Source organism: Passer montanus, unplaced genomic scaffold (genome assembly GCF_014805655.1).
Source record: "Passer montanus isolate IOZ18808 unplaced genomic scaffold, ASM1480565v1 scaffold62, whole genome shotgun sequence".
Classification (NCBI taxonomy): domain Eukaryota; kingdom Metazoa; phylum Chordata; class Aves; order Passeriformes; family Passeridae; genus Passer; species Passer montanus.
Window position 1 is genome coordinate 3,602,445 of NW_024371260.1, and position 17,028 is coordinate 3,619,472.

At 59.8% G+C, this 17,028-nt stretch overlaps 4 protein-coding genes across 7 annotated transcripts in view; 1 reads left to right on the plus strand and 3 right to left on the minus strand.

Annotated features, from left to right (window-relative positions):
- Positions 1–118, minus strand: part of RPL22 (ribosomal protein L22) — a 2,081-nt gene extending 1,963 nt beyond the window's left edge. The window contains exon 1 of the mRNA XM_039727631.1: positions 14–118. Within this exon, the coding sequence (XP_039583565.1) occupies positions 14–24 (11 nt within the window). The 5' untranslated portion in view covers positions 25–118. The remainder of the gene's footprint in view (positions 1–13) is intronic.
- A 505-nt stretch (positions 119–623) lies between these two features.
- On the plus strand, positions 624–5,756 carry RNF207 (ring finger protein 207). Of its 2 annotated transcripts, XM_039727829.1 has the most exons (18): positions 624–767; positions 1,249–1,439; positions 1,562–1,694; positions 1,779–1,923; positions 2,007–2,088; positions 2,158–2,233; positions 2,316–2,441; positions 2,537–2,583; positions 2,710–2,782; positions 2,856–2,924; positions 3,031–3,099; positions 3,182–3,303; positions 4,337–4,526; positions 4,615–4,800; positions 4,883–4,934; positions 5,023–5,140; positions 5,209–5,289; positions 5,377–5,539. In XM_039727829.1, exons 2-18 carry the CDS (start codon positions 1,249–1,251, stop codon positions 5,537–5,539), a joined length of 1,923 nt encoding a protein of 640 aa, XP_039583763.1. In that variant the 5' UTR covers positions 624–767. The 2 variants fall into 2 exon arrangements, with proteins under 2 accessions (XP_039583763.1, XP_039583764.1); XM_039727830.1 differs by lacking the exon at positions 624–767 and having other exon boundaries at positions 5,377–5,756.
- A 1,125-nt stretch (positions 5,757–6,881) lies between these two features.
- Positions 6,882–10,538, minus strand: ICMT (isoprenylcysteine carboxyl methyltransferase). Its single transcript, XM_039727668.1, has 5 exons — positions 10,276–10,538; positions 10,047–10,135; positions 9,798–9,967; positions 8,951–9,168; positions 6,882–8,238 (listed from the first exon to the last, which is right to left on the minus strand). The coding sequence occupies exons 1-5, from the start codon at positions 10,498–10,500 to the stop codon at positions 8,056–8,058; spliced, it is 885 nt and encodes a 294-aa protein (XP_039583602.1). The 5' UTR covers positions 10,501–10,538; the 3' UTR covers positions 6,882–8,055.
- Positions 10,539–11,184: 646 nt separating this feature from the next.
- ACOT7 (acyl-CoA thioesterase 7) lies at positions 11,185–17,022 on the minus strand. 3 transcript variants are annotated; one of them, XM_039727665.1, is made up of 10 exons: positions 16,916–17,022; positions 16,117–16,234; positions 15,561–15,717; positions 14,960–15,051; positions 14,710–14,824; positions 14,250–14,264; positions 13,561–13,647; positions 12,744–12,860; positions 12,365–12,549; positions 11,185–11,781 (listed from the first exon to the last, which is right to left on the minus strand). In XM_039727665.1, exons 1-10 carry the CDS (start codon positions 16,966–16,968, stop codon positions 11,677–11,679), a joined length of 1,044 nt encoding a protein of 347 aa, XP_039583599.1. In that variant the 5' UTR covers positions 16,969–17,022; the 3' UTR covers positions 11,185–11,676. The 3 variants fall into 3 exon arrangements, with proteins under 3 accessions (XP_039583599.1, XP_039583600.1, XP_039583598.1); XM_039727666.1 differs by lacking the exon at positions 14,250–14,264; XM_039727664.1 differs by lacking the exons at positions 14,250–14,264; positions 16,916–17,022 and having other exon boundaries at positions 16,117–16,371.
- Between the last annotated feature and the right edge of the window lie 6 nt (positions 17,023–17,028).

Here is a 17,028-nt window from a genome sequence, read left to right on the forward strand (position 1 = left end):
CCATTTGCAGGAGGCGGGCGCCATGGCGGCTCCGCGCGAGGCAGAAAGGGAGCGCGCCCCGCGCGCCTGCGCACAACCGCGCTCGGCCGGGCCAGCCGAGCGCCGACCGCCTCGATCGCTTCCTGTGCCATCCGCGCAGGGAGCCTGCGAGCGGACAGTGATGCCTGGCGGGGCGGGGCGAGCGCGGGGGCTGGGGTGGGGGCGTGGCTATGGGGGCGTGGTCAATGAGGCGCGAGGGGCCGGGAGAGGGGGCGGAGCCTCCGGAGCGCGGGAGCGGCGCGTGCGGTGGGCGGGAACGGGAGCGACACCGGACACCGAGAGACCCCGGGAGCGTCACCGGGCACCGAGAGACCCCCGCACCCCGGGAGCGTCACTGTACATGGAGTGACATCCCGCACCCCGGGAGCGTCACCGTGCACGGAGTGACCCCGCACCCCGGGGCTCCTCAGCACACACCGGGTGACTCCCGGGCATCCCGGGGCTCCTCACCGCGCACACGGGCTGACCCAGCAGCGCGGGCCAGCGCGGCCCCTGCAGGTGGCCGTGTCCCCCGGGTGGCTGGCAGTGTCCCCTCCAGCCCCGCCGCGGGGCCCCGAGCAGCGCACGGGGCTATTTTTGGGCCGTGGCGTGGCAGTGCCAGGGGGCCCCACGTCACAGGGTCGGCCGGGCCGGGCCGTGCCGCCTCGGCAGCGCTCTCGTTCCTGCCGGCACACGGTGAGCAGCAGCACAGCTCGGCTCGGACCCCCCCGGCTCACAGACAGGGAGAGGTAAAGCCTTCACCTGGCCAGGACACACCTGTGCCCAGAACGGGGACTCCCGGCATGTGGGGCACCTGGCTGCCCTCACTGCCAGGCTGCCATCCTAGGGCACATCCCTGGGCAGGGGACACCCCATTCTAGGGAATGATTCCTCTGGGGGAACACCCTGTCCTGGAGGAACCCCCACCCCTGTCCTGGGGGATGCTGTGCTGCAGGGGATGCTCCTTTGGAGGGGACAGCCCATCCCAGGGGATGCTCCTGCTTGGGGGGACACACACCGTGGGGACACTGCGCTGCGGGGACCATCCGACCCCACGCTGCAGCCCCCAGCCTGTGCTACCAGGGGAAGGGGGAGCAGCCTCGTGCCACGCAGCTCATAACCTAAAAATAGTATCTCACAGGCCCTGGGACAGGATTTGTCCTTTGTGTGCTCTCACAAACTGGTGCCACATGGGGTCCCTGCGCACAGCCTTGCCTCTCAACCCCACAGATGGCGGGTGGCATTTTCTCCCCACTGGGGAGCTGCTCGGAGCTGGAGAAGGCCAACTGCCACCCGCTGGTGTGCCTGCTCTGCCACGAGCCCTACCAGCACCCCTGCCTGCTGGACTGCTACCACAACTTCTGTGCCAGCTGCCTGCGAGGCCGTGCCAGCGACGGTCGCCTGCGCTGCCCACTCTGCGGGTAAGGGACGGGGCACGCCAGGATTGGGGCACAGCACGGGGCTGGCAGCTCAGCACAGCCCTGCTCCCTGCGTGCCCCAAGCTGCCCCAGTGGGTGTCCCTGTCCCCATCTCGCCCCGGCAGGCACCCCTCCGTGGTGAGGGGAGGCACGGGGCTGCCCCCCGTGGACCGGCTGCTGCAGTTCCTGGTGGACAGCTCGGCCGACAGCGAGGAGGACGTGCAGTGTGCCAACTGCGACCGCTGCTGCACCAAGGCGGTGAGGGCAGCGGGCTGGGCTGCCAGCGTGGCTAGGGGACCCCTGGCAGGGCATGCCTGCCACCAGCTCTGTCCCCTCACACAGGAGCTGGACACCATGTACTTCTGCAACACCTGTGGGCAGCCCCTCTGTGCCCCATGCCGTGAGGAGACTCACCATGCCAGGATGTTCACCCGCCACGAGATCGTCTCCCTCTCCAAGCGCACCAAAGACATCCACAAGAAGTGCCGTGAGTGCCATGCCAGGCTGCCCCGTGCCATGCCGTGCTGCACCGTGCCGTGCCAGGCTGTGCCACGTTCCTGTCCCCTGCAGCACTGCACGAGGAGCCCTACATCATGTTCTCCACCGAGAAGAAGTCCATGCTGTGCATCAACTGCTTCAGGGACATGCAGGGGTGAGTAGTCCCAGCCCCGGGCTCGCCGTGTGCCCCATCCTGTGCTTGCCCCCATGTCTGTGCCTGCAGGGAGAGCCGGGCACACTGCATCGACATCGAGACCGCCTACATGCAGGGCTGCCAGCGGCTGGACCAGGCAGTGATGGTGGGCAGGGCCGGGGGGTGTGGGGGTGGCGAGGGGGGCAGTGCTGTCCCCTGCACTGCAGCCACCTCGCCACCCTGGGCAGGCTGTGAAGGAGCTGCAGACCTCCACGCGTGAGGCCATTGTCCTGCTCAAGGCCATGATCGAGGAGGTTCGCAACAGTGCCAGCGAGGAGGAGGCGGCCATCAACTCCCTCTTCAGCCGCATGCAGGTGTGAGGCAGGCACCTGTGCCCGTGGCACAGAGCCAGGGCAGTGGGAAGGGACTGGGGTGGCTGCTGGACACAGGACGGCTGTGCCATTTGCAGGAGCAGCTCTCCGAGAGGAAAAAGACACTCCTGAAAGCTGTGCAGAGGTGAGGCACCATGGGTTGAGCCCTGTCCGAGGGATGTCCCCCCTTCCCAAGGTGTTTTGGGATGCCTGGGGCAGGATGGCTCCCTCGGGTCTTGCAAAGGCTGTGCCATGCTCTGCTCTGCTGCAGCCAGCATGAGGAAAAGGAGAAGGCATTCAAGGAACAGCTCGCCCACCTTGCCTGCCTGCTGCCCACTCTGCAGGTAGGGCCTCACTGCAGGCAGGGACATCCTGACACCAAAGCCAGGCAGTGACAGACCCCCTCCACACACACAGGTCCACCTGGTGACCTGCTCGGCCTTCCTGAGCTCTGCCAACAAAGCCGAGTTCCTGGACCTGGGCTATGTGAGTGTTGCCAGTGCTGCAGGGGTGGTCAGAGCATCCTGTGGTGGTGCTGACTCATGGGCAAGGTGCTGAGCACCCCTCACCATGCTTCACTGCTGCCTTTCAGCAACTGATGGAGAGGCTGCAGAGGATCGTCAAGCTGCCGCACCGCCTGCGGCCAGCCCAGACCAGCAAGGTAGAGCCCTGCCCTGCCTGCGGGCAGTGCCAGCTGCCAGCTCTGCCCCAGCCCAGCTCTACTGTCCTCTCTTGCCCCCCAGATCAACAGCGAGTACCGGGCAGAGTTTGCCCGCTGCCTGGAGCCCCTCCTGATGCTCAGCCCCCGCCGCTCCGTGGTGGGCAGCGCTGGTGGCATTGGACCTGGCATCACTGGCACAAACATGTGAGGTGCTAGGATTGCACCCAAGGCACATGTGCTGCTGTGTCCCCTGCCACGTGCCACACGGCACAGTCCCATCAGCATCTCGCCGTGCCAGCCTTGCCCCTGCTGCTGCCCTTGAGCCTGTCAGCTCAGCAGGGGTACCAGGACAGCACAGGCACAGCTGCACTGATGAACAACAGGCTTCAAGTGACACTTCTGGGAAGTGGGGTGGGTGGCAAAGGGGTGGGCAGCAGCAGGGCTGGCAGCTGGGGGCCTGGTTAAGCCTCTCTCTGTTCCCCAGCCCAGCCCCTGCCATGCTCCCTGGAGGGCTCTGCCCCCTCTCCACGGGTGCTCCACCTGGGCCAGCTCCTGCTCGCCCACATGCCCGCGGTGCCGCAGCCTCTTTGCCCGCCACTATTTTTATCAGAATTTCAGAGAAGTGCTCGGCCATTCTTCACCAGGGATATATTTAGGCCTGTTGATGTCACGGCAGCACCCGCCCTGCCAGGCCCTCCCAGACAGAGAGGACAAACGGGCACTGCCGCCCCATGGGGACCGCTCCTCGCCCCCAGCCAGGCTTGGCACTGCAGGGTGGCTGAGCTCCTGGGGGCTGCTGGCCCCAACACGGGCAGGCGGAGCACGGCGCTGCACGGTAGGACCAATGGTGGTGGTGGTTAGCACGGGGAGACCGTGGGTTGGGGGAAACACAGGGGCAGTGGTGCCTGCCAAGGGGCCAGGAGATACCAGCGGTGAGAGAGTGAGCTGTATCCCACCCTTTAGAAACTGGAGGGTGCCGGGCTCAGCTCCTGGCTTCTCACTGCCACAGCTGGTTCCAAAACTGCAGGAATCCGGAGAGCAGCCCACAGAAATATGATTTTTGGGGCAACGTAAGGCACCTCTGACTGAACCTCTGTGCTCGGGTGAGGGAAGGGACGTGTGGGACTGGTGCGTCCCACTGGAGCCAAGGGGTGGTGGGACTGAGCTGGCATGGTCCCTGGCACCTCACCCCCACTGCTGCTCACCTGCAGCACGTCACTGTCACCTCTCCATGCAGGCTCCCCGGTGGCCAATGCTCCAAGACCCTCATGGTGCCCAGCTGCACCCCCACCAGTGACAAAATGTCCACGGGCCCCATGGTGAAGAAGCCAACGATGCACCGGTACATCAGCACCAAGGTGCTGCTGGCTGAGGGCCGTGAGACCCCCTTTGCCGAGCACTGCCGCAACTACGAGAACACCTACCGGGTAGGGAGCAGGGTGGAGGCAGGATGGGACAGCACAGCACGGGCCAGGTTGGTGCTGCTCACCTGGCTGTGCCCCCTGCTTCCTGCAGATGCTGCAGACGGAGATCCAGGGCCTGAAGGACCAGGTGCAGGAGCTGCACCGTGACCTCACCAAGCACCACTCCCTCATCAAGTCGGAGATCATGAGTGAGATCCTGCAGAAGTCGCTGCAGATGGACGTGCAGATCGCAGCTCACTACTCCGCCGTGGAGATGATGCGCAGCGTCTTTGAGGAGGTACAGCTGGCACATCCTGGCACAGCAGGGCCCCTCTGTGCTGTGCCACCGCAGACTGCCCAGCTCCCTCTCTTCCTTCCAGGTTTGGGAGGAGACCTACCAGCGGGTAGCAAACGAGCAGGAGATCTATGAAGGTACTGGTGACCCCACGCTCCCTCCCCGTGCCCCCTGTGCCCACACCGTGGGGGTGGCCGTGTCCCAGCCCGCTCCTCTCGCCCCCAGCCCAGCTCCACGACCTGCTGCAGCTGCGGCAGGAGAACAGCTGCCTGAGCACCATCACCAAGCAGATCGCGCCCTACGTCCGCTCCATCGCCAAAGTGAAGGAGCGGCTGGAGCCCAGGTGAGGGGTGCAGGGACTTTCAGGGCCAGGGGGGACATAGCTCATGGCTCACACCCATCCTGCCGCAGGCTGCAGGAGCCCCAGGAGCCCAGAGAAGAACAGGAGCAGATGCTGCTCAAGATCTGTGACAACAATGAAGTGGTGCCAAGGTAGGTGACAGCAAGCACCTGAGTGCCAAGTTCCTCCTGTGCCCTTTCCCAGACAGTGACCCTGTCAAGGTGTCTTCCCTTCCCCAGGGATGCCTCACCTGGCAGCAACAAGGGGGCTTCAGCCAGCCCTGGGGAGGGCTTCATAGCCAGGGACACCCCTGGAGACTCCTCCCCAAAAAACAAAGACTGCTGCAGGGGCCAGCAGAAGAGTGGAGCAGAGACTGCTGCCCTGAAAGAGCCAGCACCATAGAGCCCAGTGCTGGGCACCTGGCAGAGCTGCTGGGCAGAACCATGCCCCAGTCACTGACCAGCTCCTCTTGCCCAGTGCCACAAGCCAGGGCAGCAAACAGCCCGGGCAGCCGTGTCTGCAGCACAAACAAAGGCCTCAGGTGGACTTGCTTCTGAAAAACTCTCTATGTGCTCTTCCTTGCATGTGTCAGAGTGAAATAAAAGGGTGCAGTTGTCCATGTCTGCGTGGTTCTGCTGACAAAAGGGATCTGCTGGCTCAGGGTGTCCAGGGTGTCCAGCTGCTCCTAAAACCACAACACTGGAAAATTATGGGGAAAAATAACTCCTGGTGCAGGGCAGGGCAGGGCCAGGGGTACATGGCCAGGTGATGGGGCATCCTGTGGAGTTCCAGGCAGCTACACATCAACATGGGCTGTGTGCCAGGAACAGCTGCTCTAGAGGTTCCCTGCACATGTGGGAACTAAGAACTCACCAATCACTGTGGCACAGAGAGCAGGGTTTCACAGTTTACTCCAGCTTTTCCCTAAAACTTCACATGCCTTTCCCACACCCAGTAAGCTGCTGTCTCCTCACAGAGCTTCTGATCACAGGATTTGGGAAAGAAATGGTTAAGAGAAGCTGTTGGTCTCAAAAGCTTCAAGAGACACTGAAGGTTTTGCTCAGGGTGAAGTTTATCCCTTTCTTTTGGTGCCAATACATCCTGCTTGCACAGCTGGAACCAGCACTTGTGAAATTAGGATCAAGGTTCATTTACTATGAAGAACAATTTGGGATGAGGCTTTGTTGTCAAACAGCACATCAAACCCAAGTTACAATTACTTGTTCCAAAGTTCCTTTGATAAAGGGCACAGCAGGAACATTACTGCCTACAAAAAAATTGTAGATTACAGATTAATTACAGATTAACCTGCTCCAGGCACCACTGGCTGCAACCAGTGCTTCCCTGAGACAAGAACAGCCCAGGTGGGAGCCTCCGAGTGCCCAGCACAGATCAGCACGCTCCAAGTGGTGAGTTTTCACCCTTATTCTTTTCTCCCAAGTCAAAACCTCACTCAGCAAAGGTCAAGTCAGCAGCAAGGGCATCAGACAGATGCTCTGTGATCAAGCAAACCCAGTGGAGGATGGACTCTGCATCAGTTCAGCAAGGAGAAACAGAGGGTCAGGGTTAGGGTCAGCCTCATCCCTGTGGCTGCAGAGCCCCACAAGTCATGGAGTCACAATTGTGCCTCAATGCAGTGCTGGCATGTTCTGAGAACCCACCAGGAATTATAAAGGATTCCAGTTTCCATGAGGCCACCAGCACCTCAAGAGACCTTCAAATAACCAGACAGAAGCTGACAATGTTTTCTCTTTTCCTTTTTTTTTTTTTAAATATAAAAAAAGAAAACCAAACCCAAGCTATTCTCACCAAGTGCCCCTTCCTGAGCTGTACCGCAGCACCTTCCCCATGGAACACCACAAGCTCCAAGCATGAACTGACAAGCAACTCATTTCCATTCCAGCAAGGAAGAATAATGTAGAACTCAAGAAAACAGTGAACCTCTTTGGTATATAACAACAAAGTTATACCACACAGCTCAGTGGGAACCATTTCCAAATGGTTACTATAAAAGAGCATTAGCTAGCCCAACTCTTCTGGTTGGAGATTTCCTTAGAAGCATCTCCTACTTGCCCTAACATCACAGCTTTTGCCCAAAAGAGCAGGGGAGGACCTCAGGGACTAAAGCCCTTAGCAAGCCTGGCAGCTGTGGCTCTTTCACAACCTAAAATCCTGGGATCTCTGCAAGACAGGCAGCCTGGCAGGATAGGAAGCAGCGCGATTTGGAAGCAGAAAGAAGGAACAGAGGTGGCAGCAGGAGGCAGCAGCTGGAGCAGTGACACTGCATCCACAGCAGCATCCAAGGGACGAGGAGAGGGCCCAGAGGTGCTCAGATCCAGCGGCACGAGGGGAGCAACAGAACCCTCCCTGCAGACCCCAAGGCCTAGGGAGAACTGAGTGGTGCCGTGCTGCGCTTTGAGGGCAGGCAGAGCTGGAGGCTGCTCCCACAGCTGCCCCAGTGCCAGCTCAAGGAGTTTGGCCCGAGGAGATTAAAGTCGTGTCACCGGGCTCATGAGGTCAGAAAGCTTTAAAATCGAATTATGCAACAGGAACAATCTGCTGCCTAGCACCTTCCCCACCCAGGGCCAGGAGGGCAGTGCTGTTTTCCGGTAGAATCAGTTCCAGAGGCGTTCCAAGACAATTCAGCTGCTGCAGGCAGGATTCATTCTCTTTAGGGTCGCTACAGGCTAAGTTATCTGGAAGATCCCTGAATGTGCAACGAAGGACTGATCTCAAGGAGGAGGAACGAGCTTCTGATCTGTGAGTGACCCAGCAGGCTGCCCAATGCTGCAGCCCTCCACCAGCTCCTCCTGGGTGGCTGGGAAATACCAGCAGGCATCTCCCGATGCCGGTGCCACACAGGCACTGGGCGCAGCAGGAGCCGGGCGTCTGCTCAGCCAGCCTGGTTTCTGCCCACGTTACAGTTCCAATTTGACTCCTTTAATAAAAGGGAGACCCGATGGCACCTTCCTTTTGTACTCCAGGTACTCTTCTCCAAAGAAGTGAATGAGTGTGATCTCCTCCTCCTCGATCCGCTCCCTGAAGAAGCGCCAGGACGCCAGGGCGTAGCCCACCACGCAGATGGGATTGCAGAGCAACACCTGGAACAGATGCTGCTGGTGAGCATCCCCTCGAGAACCCTCCCCCACAGCTCATCCCCCTCCAGTAACATTGACACAGAAAAAGACCCCAAAACTCCCTGTGAAACCTCACAAGCACTAGTTTCTCCCCACTGAAGAAAGCAGCGCACAGGCAGCACTGGCTTCACTGCCCCAGTTCTCAAAAGCTCCATGTGCCACCCTTATGGACTCTGCAGAGAAACACAACCCAGTTCCAGCACCCAGCCAGCCACAAGAACACACAGCTACAGCAGCACTTAGCTAAGGCTAGGCCACAGCTGACCCTCTAGTCAGGGAGTTTCCTTGCCCTCAAACACAGGACTGGCGTTTGGCAGGAGCCAGGTTGAGTCTGACCACTCAGGGAAGGCATTTTGACCACATGGACACAGAAAACTCTGCATACCAGCTTCAAACCAGCAGCAAATCACACCTCAAGCCTGCAAGGGAGTTGTGGGTCAAAACCCCGGCTCCACCACCTTTCCTTACTGCACAGAGAAAATTAAGGGAACAAGATCTTCCCAAAGATCACATGAGGCAGAGCGCTCAGGGATTCCAGATTTCCCGTGTGCCAGTGGGAGGCAGCAGAATCCATGCCCAGCAGCAGGTGCTGTCTGCACCCCATCACAGCACGGGCAGCACTAAGAGCAGAGTGGAGTTGTGACAGGAAAGGATCTGAGCACTCTGGATACAGTACCTGTGTTCCAATACTCCAGTAAAACCATCCCACGTAGGAGGGGTGCCGGAACCACCCGTACACCCCACTCGTCACCAACGTGTGGGTGTCAGACTTCTCGTTCTGAACGATGTGGTTGAAGTTGGAGCCGGCCGTGAGCATGGCTGCCTTCCTCAGGCAGTCCCCAAAGATCACCATCAGCAGCCCCACGGTGCTCAGCCAGGTGATCTGCTTCAGCTCTGCACGGACAGGGAGGGGCACAACAGGTTTGCACAGGTCTCCAGGGGGCTGCTCAGTGAGTGGGCTCTGCCCCCCATCTCAAAGAAAAAAACCATGCCATCCCTCACCAAACAGACAAAACCAGCAACCCCTGCTTGCTGTTAGCATGGATTAGTCCGTGGGGCCCAGCTGTAGAGGCAGAGCAAAGCCAACACAAAGCACAGCCAAGGACATGCTCAGGCTGCTACAAAACAAAGGGGGACAGTTTCCCTCTCCCAAGAATAAACAGATGAGCACAGCCAATATGCCCCAGACCGGGCAACCAGCAACAGATTCTGATGACTTGATTTTATTCCTGTCAAAAGGTGATGCCCAGGTGTACCTGACACATCAGTCTAGCACCACCAAGGCAGGAAAGGGCTGAAGATCCCCTGGCCTGGCATGTCAGAGTGAGGGGGGCCTCCCCCTGCCCTCCTGAGATCCAACCCAAGAAGCTTTGAGCACTGAGGGATTATGACCCTGGCAAAGCTGCTGCAGGGCTGTCACGGGGCAGCGAGCTGAGGGTCACCTGCACTCTGCCACCAGACAGATGGACCCCAAGCAAGCCACGTGCAGCCAGGCAGAGTCAGAGAGAGACAGGCTGGCCGACCTGGGAAGAAGAGCTTCTCCAGCGTGAACTCCACCCAGGAGGACAGGGCAGCCAGGTTGTACTCGAAGCTGTGGTTGAGCAGGAAGGAGTCCAGCGAGAGGCTGCGCGGGTTGTTGATGGCAGTCACCAGATACTCCGAGTAGTGAAAGAGGGACAGGGAGCACATATACCTGCGGCGGGAGGGAGGGCAGGCTCAGTAGGGCCGGGGGCACGGCGCCCGCCCGGCTGCCGGCCCGGCCCGGCCCTTACCATCCGAAGTGGCGCCAGGCGGAGCGGCCGGCGCTCAGCAGCAGCCCGCAGCCGAAGGCGAAGCCCAAGAAACAGGCCCGGACGGCGATCTGCAAGCACAGGGAGGGGAGAACGCGCTGCCGCCGCCGCTCCCCGGGCCCGGGGCATCCCCACCGCCGCACCCCGGCACCGGCACCGACCCCTGCACCGCCGCACCTCACGCCGCCGCCCGCCGGGGCCGCCCCCGTACCTTGTAGAGCGGTCGCGGGTAGACGAGCAGCAGCGCCGCGTTCACGCCCGCCACGTGCAGGGCGAGAGCCAGGCGGCCGCGCAGACCGGGAGCGGCCAGCAGGGAGGGCGACGAGCCGAGCAGCAGCGGCAGGGCCGCCACCGAGGCGCCGAGCAGGAAGGAGCAAAGGCTGGCGCGGCCCTCCCGGCCCAGCCGCCCCCGCCGCGCCACCGCCGCCGCCATCATGGCGGCCCCGCCCGCGTCGCCCGGGAAACGGCCCCGCCGCTCTCGCGAGAGCCCCGCCCCGCGCAGCCGCCGCAGCAGGAGCGGCGCTGCTCTCGCGAGAGTTGCGTGGCGGCCGCCGCCGGTGCTGTGAGGGGCGCTCGGGCCGCGGGTGCCGGGGCTGGGTCGGGTTCGGTCACGGAGCCGGTTCGGGATCGGTCACGGAGCCGTCAGGGCTCGGTCACGGAGCCGTCAAGGCTCGGGAGCTTTGCCATCACCCTGTCCCACCGCCCGCCCGGCCCCGCCACTGCAATCCCTAAGTCGGATCAGCCAGCGACAGGTGCAGACGCTGCTCAACACCTCCAGGCGCGGTGACTCCGCCGCCTTCCTCTGCCTGAGGAACAGGGAAAGCATTTGCTGGTTCCTGTTCTGAATTTCCACTCTGTCAGCCTAAAGCATTGCCCCCTGTCCTCACACTGCAGAAGAGACCAGCCCCACCTCACTACAACCTCCTGGCGGGTAGTTTATTGTTTAATATCCCAAACTGGGAACCCATTCCAGCAGGAACTGCTCTGAGGGTCCCGTTAAAACAACCAGACTTCCTTCAAAACAAGGCCGGGAGCGCCTGGCGCCACTTGGGCAGCGCGGGCGGATCTGGGGGAGGGAGGAAAAGCCCAATTGTTTGAAATAAAAGCGTCAGCCTTTCACTCCAGTCAATGAAACAGATTTTTATTTATGCCACAGGATTCCTTAAATAACTTAGATGCGCACAGAGAACTACCTAGAGATGTCACAGACATTCAGTGCGGCCCCGGCGCGGCGCGGACGAAAGCTTTGGTGTGCATGGTAGGACAGACCGGCGAGTCGAACACAGCAGCACAAAGACTCACGGCCCCACGCGCCCCTCGAGCCGCCACACGCCTCCATCCTGGCTCTGAATCGGGCAGGAGCCTCGCCAGCGGGATCGAACAGCAACAACGGCTCTGCAGGCAGATGGCGAGTGCCTTGGGAAGACTCCTTGGGGGTTTTCAGGGAGCTTCGGCCACCTGAAGCACGAGGTGTGCGGCGCTGAGCCCAGCAGCAGCAAAGCGGTGGGGCCGGCAGCAGGCTGGGGCGGGCGGAGGCACGGGGCTGGCGCGGGCCGGACACAAAACGAACGGGAACAACCGGTATGTTTGGGGGGCGCTGGTGGCACGCAGGTCACTGCTGGGCAGCCTGCTGCAGCTGCGCCTGCCGCTTGGCTTTGGTCTGCAGGTACCTGCCCTTCCCTTCCTCGAAGCGGCGCTTCTCGTCCTCCGTCTCCGTCTGGGGGCACAGAGAGAGTGAAAAGCTGCAGCGTCAGTGTGCTGCGAGTGTGTGAAGGGAGGGGAACATGCCTCCCCTCACAGAAGTGTGAGGGAAAAGCTGCTCTTTGTCAAACACACAGCATGACAGCCACCGTGCCCTGCATTAAGCGGGAGACCTGTGCCACATCAAATATTAAGCAATACCCCCAGTCAGGAGCACCACGTCAGCAAAGCCATGCCAGGATTAGGGGAGATAATATAGGAAGGAGGCTGGAATGGGGACACCATGGGGAGCAGCAATTAGGGATGTGAGGGGCCTGTTTCCACTCAGGGCCTGCACACAGCCTCTCCTCAACAATGAGAAAGAAAATTCCCAACCTCCACACTGGCAATTTTCAAAATAAATAAAAAACAAAACAAAAAACAAACAAACAAACAAACAAAAAAAAAAACCAAAGCGCATCCTGGGAAGTCTCATTCGTGCTCATATTTTTTTGCTGAGTAACTCAAGGGAAGAGGATTTCTTGGGCTGGGCTCTGCCTTAGGAGCAGCAGGAGAGGTGATGGCTCTGCTGGCTCCAGTCCAGAGAGAAAAGCTCTTACCAGCAGCTGCGGGACGGGCAGGGGCTTCCCCTCCTTGCTCAGGGACACATAGGTGAAGAAGGCGCTGACGGCACGGTACCGCTCCCGAGGCTCATCCACAAATGGGTCAGCATCCACAAACACCTCTATTTCCATGGACTTATTGCTTGTGAATGTCATACGTCCTGAGACAGTGATGACACAGCCTGTGAAACAGAGAGGAGCTAGTCAAGGGAGAAAGGGGTACTGCATGTTTTATGCTTAAGATGTATCTTAAGCAGAGCACAGGACAAATCGAACAGGGACTAATTTTCTCTGTCAGCATGTCCTGAAAGCATATCCAAGGGAGCCAGGGTGTGGCAACACAGCAGATCACAGTGCCTGCCACCACCCTTGGTACCTTTTTTGATCTTCTCGTGGAAGTTGATGGCATCCACCGAGGCAGTGACAATGTTGGTCTTGCAGTGGCGGGCAGCCACAATCCCAGCAACCTCATCCATGAGCTTCATGGTGACACCTGTGAGGGGAAGCAGAGGGGACTGTCTCAGGGAAGTCAATGGGATTTCAGGAAAACCACACAAAGGTCAGTAAGGCCTCAGCATGACCAGAGCTATGTTGGGGAGTTGGACCAGAGACTAAGCCCCAAGTTCAGGAAAATCCAGTACAAGGGCTCCTGTCAATACCAGGAGTCAATACCAACATCCTAATAGAGCTGTGATTAAGGTCAGCTCTGTCTCTCCCACATTTCTCTGAGCAAACTTCACCCCTGCAAGGTGAGATCAGCCCCACAAACCTTGAAAAGCTCTGAACCATGTTTGTTTTGTTTGTTTAAGGCTTAGGTATGTGTTGTCCCAACCCTCAGCAAACACACCTCTCCCAGGGCTTAGACCACACGTGCCAGCCCTGCAGGTGATGGGTGCTGCCAGCCAAGAATAAATTACTTCAGGTAATTGCAATCACACTCCAGGATTTGCAATCTCAGAGGCGATGACAAAACTGTAGGATTTACAGTTCAAGTACATGAATTTTTGGGTCACAGAAAAAGATGAAGCTTTTGTCTCAGCTAAAGCAACTCTGACCCGGACAGTCAAAGGGGCCTATGTGCCTCCAGAGGCAGAGCCCACCAAAAACAGAGTCACTCTCCAGCCACACTTTGCTCCAGGGAAAAGCCACCTGGATGTGAAACCCAGGTGCTGTGCAGGGCAGTGCTCACTCACCTCCATGCACAAAGCCCAGCAGTGTGCAGTCTGACGGGCCCACCAGGTGGATCAGGCTGGACTGGCTGTAGCCAACGGTGTGTGGCTCTGGTTAGAGAGCAAAGCAAGGTGAGAGCTACTCAGCTGGCACCCATACTCCACCATACACCCCTGTCTGAAGTTGTCCAAAGGAAGAAAACATGGGGCTAGCTTGTGCAAAGCTGAACTATGTTGAAACCAGTGGTTAAACCAGGCTGGAGAAGTTCCAGGAGCATAGACTGTTCACCACCTGATGGGCTGCTGCCTCCCTCTAATCTCCACCCATGCACTTTATTCTAGCTGAGCTCATTTCCTTCTTTTCAAGCTTTCAAAGAGCATGAAAGCAAACAGGAGTGAACTGGGTCACACGGCTGTCTGCTTCCCCCCTCAGCTGAACCTCCCAGACCCTGCTGCATGGAGCCCATTTTCCCCTTGCTGGGAAGACCTTCACCCCCATGCCCCCAGCCCTGCCACATCCTGGTGACCCCTGTCCCACCACAACCTCCAGGTGACAGAAGTCACACCCTCAAACTCCCAGCAGAGGAAATCCTCTCTCAGAAGTGGCTGTGTTTTCTATCTAATGAGAGATGTTAAAGAAGCTCAAAGAAAGGAAAAACAGCCCAGTCCCACACAGCGTGACCACCCACAGAGCAGTGCCCACTGAACCTTACCTTTCGTCTGCCTGTCTGTGAGCAGGGAGGACAGAGGAGAAAAAAGCATTTGAGCAAATTTCATGCCCCATCACCTTCCCCAACATTCCTCATGTGCCACCTCGCCACCTCTGCCTGAAGACCACTGCCAGACCTAGAAGCCACCCTTGCCAAGCACTTGCATTTACCCCTTGCTGAGCAAAACCAGCCCTAGCTGCACACAAGCACACAAGGAATGATACAGGAACAGGGTTTTGGAGAGGGGATCTCATGCACCAGCCCCTTCAGGGTACCACAGGTATCCACCCAGCTCCCCCTCCACTCACACACTGCTGCTCCAAAATCCCATCCCCATCCCTGGTGTTTCAGAATGCACACTTGCAGCTACAGGGCCCCGGGGATGCCCGGAGTGCCCTGGGGACCAGTTTGGTCTTCCACTACTGCTGGGAAATTTGCACTGGCTGCACACTGCCCGTGTTACCTGGGTTGATGACAGGTAAGATCACATCACCATTTCTCTGCTTAGTTTCCAGCCGATCCAGCTTTTGCTCCTCATAGCGCTTCTTCCCCTCATCCTCCTGCTCCTTTCTCGCATACTGGAATAGAAGGCTGGTAAGAAGGGGACTGGCAAAGCCACTGGCACAGCTGGGAGTGCCAACAGGGCCAGGTTAGTGCCGTTCCACAGGGAGGACAAGTTCCAGTCTGGGGGGACCCAAAGTGAGTTGTCCTACCTGGATGGGGGGAACCTCAAGGACCTTATTCACGTTCTTCAGGGACAGTGGCACATACCACAGTGTCGCCTTGTTCGTCACCTTCTTTGCCCCTGGAGGAGAAGGGGGCAGCAGGTGATGGTGCCAAGGCCAGCAGTGCTGCACCTGCCACCAGTCTGGGGTTGGGCACACAATGGCAATGCCACTGGTATTGGTAGCCCCTTGCCCTGCTGGCTCCTACCAGGCTTTAGCTCTTAGCGGATGTGACAATGTGCTTTTGGGAAGATGTCCCAGCAAGCGGAACTGGTTGTCACAGCAACAGCAGGAAAAGGGACATTTTCAGGCCAAAGGCAGCCACAGGCAGCAAATCAGGCAGGAAGAGCTACAAACAGATTTTGCTGTTTTTCACTACAGTGGAGCCATAAATCCCAGGGAGCCTGCTTGGCCTCCCTCCCCAGCACCAGCCCTCCCTCCACTCCCAGCTCTGTCAATAAACATGCTAGATCTCCTGTCTGCTGAATGCTGCCAGTGATGGAGCAGAGCATGGGGTCACCTCTGCAAGCTCTTGGCTTAATACTGTTACTCCTGGTGTTCTGGAACACAGCCACCAGCAGCCACCCACCTGTTAAAATGTTTTCAGACATGACGTTGACCTGGACCTCCACAGAGTGCCGGGAGGTGTAGGTGATCTCGGCACTGACGTTGGCCACCTCGCCGATGCACATGGGCGACAGGAAGTCCGTCCGCTCCACCCGTGCCAGTGCAGCCACACAGGGCTCCTGGGGACGGTGAGACAGCCAAGATAGTGATCACAGCCACACCACGGGACCACAGCTGGCAGCTCCCCGAGACCAGCCAAACCTGCCATGCCATGTGTGGCTTGGATACTGCAACCGCCACTTATCAGCTACTGGCCGTGCTTCCTTCCCCATCTGTAACCAACACTGGGGCTGCCCCAACTCGCCTTTCTCGGGAGTTAAAACATTAACAGCAATAATGAGTAATAATGTTTCTGCTGGTAAACCACAATTTCAGCAGAATACTTCTAGTTACTGGGACCCAGCTGCAGCCAGAGACACCAGTGGTTTGCATGCAGGAGCAGACACTCCCAGTGGGACATGGCAGGGAGTGAAAGGTCACCATGCCAGAGGCTGGCAGGCACCCCGGCACCTACTCACCCCGGCCTGGGAATTGCAGTGGCGGGTGCTGATGATGGCTCCCGCCTCCTCGATCATCTTCAGGATGGTTCCCCCGTGAACATTCCCTGCGATGTTGGCATCGTCTGGGCGCATAATCCTGCCGAAGGAGGCACGTGAGAGCTCGCAACCCCTGCCGCGCCCCCAGCCCATCCCCGGTGCGGCTGCCCGGTGGCAGCACATCGCCCACCGGCTGATCTGCCGGGCCATCGCTGCTCGCATGCGGCTTCCTGTGAGCGGCGATGGAAACCGCTCCAAATTACCGCCGCGAGCGGAAGGAAGCAGGGCGCCTCTGCCGAGGCAGCCGGCGCCTCAGCAGGGCCGCACCCCGCCGGGCCCCGGTGCGGCGCAGACCGAGCCGGGCACGCGCCGGTGCTCCACGCGGCTTCCCGGCAGCAGCCGCGCTTTCTGCCAACGGCGAGTAACGGCCCGGGGGGCACTGAGGCGGCGGCTGCGCGCCGGCACGGACAGGAGCTGCTGTTTCAGCGTGGCCGCGCCCGGGAACACAGACAGGAGAACCGCGCCCGGGAGAAGCGCGCCCGGGAGAAGCGCGGCAGCCCTGCCCGCTCCCACCCCCGCAGCACGGAGCACGGGCGCGGCGCTGCTGCGCTCTGCCCACGGCCGGTGTCACTGACAGCATGACTAAAGCGGGCGGCGCCGCCGATGCCGAGAGCAGGGCGGGCAGCACCTCGGTGGCACACCGGCATCACCCCCGCCGCCCGCAGCACGCCCGCCTCCCTCCCCAGCCCTGCCCGGCTCCCTGCCCGCGGCGGGGCCGTACCTGGACACCTGGATGGCGGCCGGGCTAGGGCCCGCGGACCCCGGCTCCGACATGGCGGCACCGGCGCCCCGCCCGCAGCGGCGCTGCGGCACCGGCGCGCCTGCCCAGCCCCG